This window comes from Molothrus aeneus, chromosome 7 (genome assembly GCF_037042795.1).
Source record: "Molothrus aeneus isolate 106 chromosome 7, BPBGC_Maene_1.0, whole genome shotgun sequence".
In the NCBI taxonomy this organism is placed as follows: domain Eukaryota; kingdom Metazoa; phylum Chordata; class Aves; order Passeriformes; family Icteridae; genus Molothrus; species Molothrus aeneus.
The window spans coordinates 907,459-910,370 of NC_089652.1; the positions used below are offsets into that span (position 1 = coordinate 907,459).

Here is a 2,912-nt window from a genome sequence, read left to right on the forward strand (position 1 = left end):
ACAAGTTTGGGGGCTTTTTTTTTTCCCTTTTTCCCCCTTTTTTTTTTTTTTTTTTTTTTTTGTTCCAGCTTTTGTCCTCGCCAAAGACGTCGTGTTGGAAAAGGCTTTGAGCCGGCCAACATGAGAAGCTCGCCGGAGAAAAGGGAGCAGCCCCTCCATCGCTTTTAATTCCGCCGTGTTGCTGAATGGCTCTTTTACATAATTGCAGAAGCAATTTCAAAGCCAAGCCAGGGGCTGACTTTACCCAGAACCACATGGAGCCTATTTGGGGGCTTTTCAAAAAAAAAAAAAAAAAAAAAAAAAAAAGAGAGAGGGAAAAAAAGAAAAATAAAGGGGGGGGGGAAGAAAGGGGAAATAAAAGAAGGGAGGGGAAAAAAAGAGGGGGTGAGAGTGAATTAAAAAACAAAAAAAAAAAAGGAAAAAAAAGAAAAAAGAAAAAAAAAAGGAAAAATAAAAGGAGAAAAGGGGGGAAAAGGGAAAAAAAGGGGAGGAAAAGGAAAAAAAAAGAAAAAATGAAAGAAACAGGGAAAAGGAAAATGTTTCGGGAAAAGGGCTGTTCCAGGGTTTGGGAGGCAGCGCGGGGCTGTTCGGGGGGGATGTCCCAGCCCGGGAGCCGCGGAGGTTCCACGGGCGGTCCCGCGTGGGCCGCGCCGTCCGGGGCGCCGTGAATGGGGCGTGTCCCAAGGGGCGTGGCCTCGCCGCCAAGCCCCGCCCCCTCCTCCTCTCCACCAATGGGCGGCGGCGGCGGCGGCCACGTGGGGCGGGCCGGATTCCCAGGCGGCCAAAATGTGAATGGGCGCGGGGCAGCGCGGGCGGGCAGAGCGGCGGCGGCGGCTCCGCGGGGGCGCAGCGCGGGCGGGGCGGCCCCGAGGTGCGGGAGCTGCCGGGCCGCGGCCCCGCTCCGCCCCGGCTCGGCCCAGCGGCCAGCACGCCGCCGCCGCCGCCGCCGAGCAGCGGCAGCAGGATCGGGACGAAGAGGAGGAAGAGGAGGAGGAGGAGGAGGAGGAGGAAGGTGCCGGCTCTCCCGCTCGCTCCCGCCGCCGCTCCGGCATGAGCGCGGCTTTCCAGCCCTCGCTGATGATGATGCAGCGCCCGCTGGGAAGCAGCACGGCCTTCAGCATCGACTCTCTGATCGGCAGCCCCCCGCCGCCCGCCCCCGGGCACTTCGTGTACACCGGCTACCCCATGTTCATGCCCTACCGGCCCGTGGTGCTGCCGCCGCCGCCGCCGCCGCCCGCGCTGCCGCCCGCGCTGCCCCCCGCGCACCCGCAGCACCACCCGCTGCCCAGCCTGCCCTCCGGCTTCTGCTCCAGCCTGGCCCAGGGCATGGCGCTCACCTCCACGCTCATGGCCACGCTGCCCGGCACCTTCCCCGCGTCCCCGCAGCACCAGGAAGCCGCCAGGAAGTTCGCGCCGCCGGGCAACTTCGAGAAAGCCGAGGGCATCCCCCCGGACGGCGGCGGCGACGATGGAAAAGCTTTCCTGGGCAAGGACGGCGCCCTGCTGCCCTTCCCCGCCGCCGACGCCGTCCAGGCTTCCCTCGGTGAGTGAGGGATGGGGGGAAGCGGGAAGTGATGGGGGGGACCGGGCAGCAGGGAGGGCTGAGTGAGCTCTCGGTAACATCGGAGCGAACGGAAGATGCGTTTGCCGGTAGATAGGGAAAAAATGAGGGAAAATAAAAATGAAAAAAGGGGGTGGTCGAAGCATGGTTTTTTGGGGCGCTGGGATGGTGCGCGATGCTAACGCGAGGCCTCTGCTCCCTTCCAGCCGGGGCTCTCCGCGGGCAGGGCAAGGAGGACCCCAAGGCGGAGGAGGAGACGAAAGGCAAGGAGGAAAGTTTCTCCATGGACAGCGATCTCGATTACAGCTCGGACGACAACATCGCCGGGCAGGCGGCTCACAAGGAGGAGGACTCTGGCACCGCGCTGGAGGAGAGCCCGCAGAACCCGCCCAGCTCCGGCAGCACCACGTCCACGGGCAAGAACCGGCGGAGGCGAACAGCCTTCACCAGCGAGCAGCTGCTGGAGCTGGAGAAGGAATTCCACTGCAAAAAGTACCTGTCCCTGACCGAGAGGTCCCAGATCGCCCACGCCCTCAAACTCAGCGAGGTGCAGGTGAAAATCTGGTTCCAGAACAGGCGGGCCAAATGGAAACGGGTCAAGGCGGGCAACGCCAACTCCAAGACGGGGGAGCCCTCGCGGAACCCCAAGATCGTGGTGCCCATCCCGGTGCACGTCAGCAGGTTCGCGATCAGGAGTCAGCACCAGCAGCTGGAGCAAGCCCGACCCTGATCCCTGTCCCTCCCTCCTCCCGCGCTCAGTTTTTCACGGGAAAAGTTCCCAAGCCCGGGGTTTGAAGGCGACCCATCCGCATAAAAACAAAACCGAGAGAAGCAAAAACAAAAACAAAAACAACAAAAAAACCCAAAACAAACCCACAAAAACCATCAACAACAGCAACCAAAACGCACCGCAAAAAAACTAAACCAACACGAAAAAAAAAAAGAACCCCGCGTTGTGAGCGCCTGGCGAATCCCCAGCACGGGCGAACTTTAAAGCGAAACTTTGCGCTCGCCGCGAGGGGAAGAGGCTTGGGAAGTGTTTGGGAAATCTCGGAGCAGGGATATCCCGGCTGGAAGAGGCGCACAAACCCCCCCTCCCCCAGAACAGAGATATTTATTATAGCGAGGCCGCGCTGCATCCCCCGGCCGGAGCATCCCCAGCGAACCCCGCCGCGCCTTTTGCCACCTTTGGGGTTTTCTTTCTTATTCGGGGGCAAAAGGTAAAAAACGTAAAAACAAACCGACAAAAAAACGAGAGAACAAACAGACAAACAACAACAACAAAAAAAAAGCCGAAAGAAAACTCAGAGTTTCATTTCATGCCTTTTTTATTGTTTGGTTTTATTGCCGA

The 2,912-nt window shown here is 59.4% G+C and overlaps 1 protein-coding gene across 1 annotated transcript; it reads left to right on the forward strand.

Annotated features, from left to right (window-relative positions):
- Positions 1-898: 898 nt before the first annotated feature.
- Positions 899-2,562, forward strand: GBX2 (gastrulation brain homeobox 2). Its single transcript, XM_066553569.1, has 2 exons — positions 899-1,543; positions 1,768-2,562. Exons 1-2 carry the CDS (start codon positions 1,051-1,053, stop codon positions 2,289-2,291), a joined length of 1,017 nt encoding a protein of 338 aa, XP_066409666.1. The 5' UTR covers positions 899-1,050; the 3' UTR covers positions 2,292-2,562.
- Positions 2,563-2,912: the final 350 nt, after the last annotated feature.

What these genes read in the sequence shown, in the direction of transcription:
- GBX2 (XM_066553569.1), top strand. Translation starts at nt 1,051, where the DNA reads ATGAGCGCGGCTTTCCAGCCCTCGCTGATGATGATGCAGCGCCCGCTG. An exon ending in CGCCGTCCAGGCTTCCCTCG is followed by an intron (nt 1,544 to 1,767) that starts GTGAGTGAGGGA and finishes GCTCCCTTCCAG; the next exon opens with CCGGGGCTCTCCGCGGGCAG.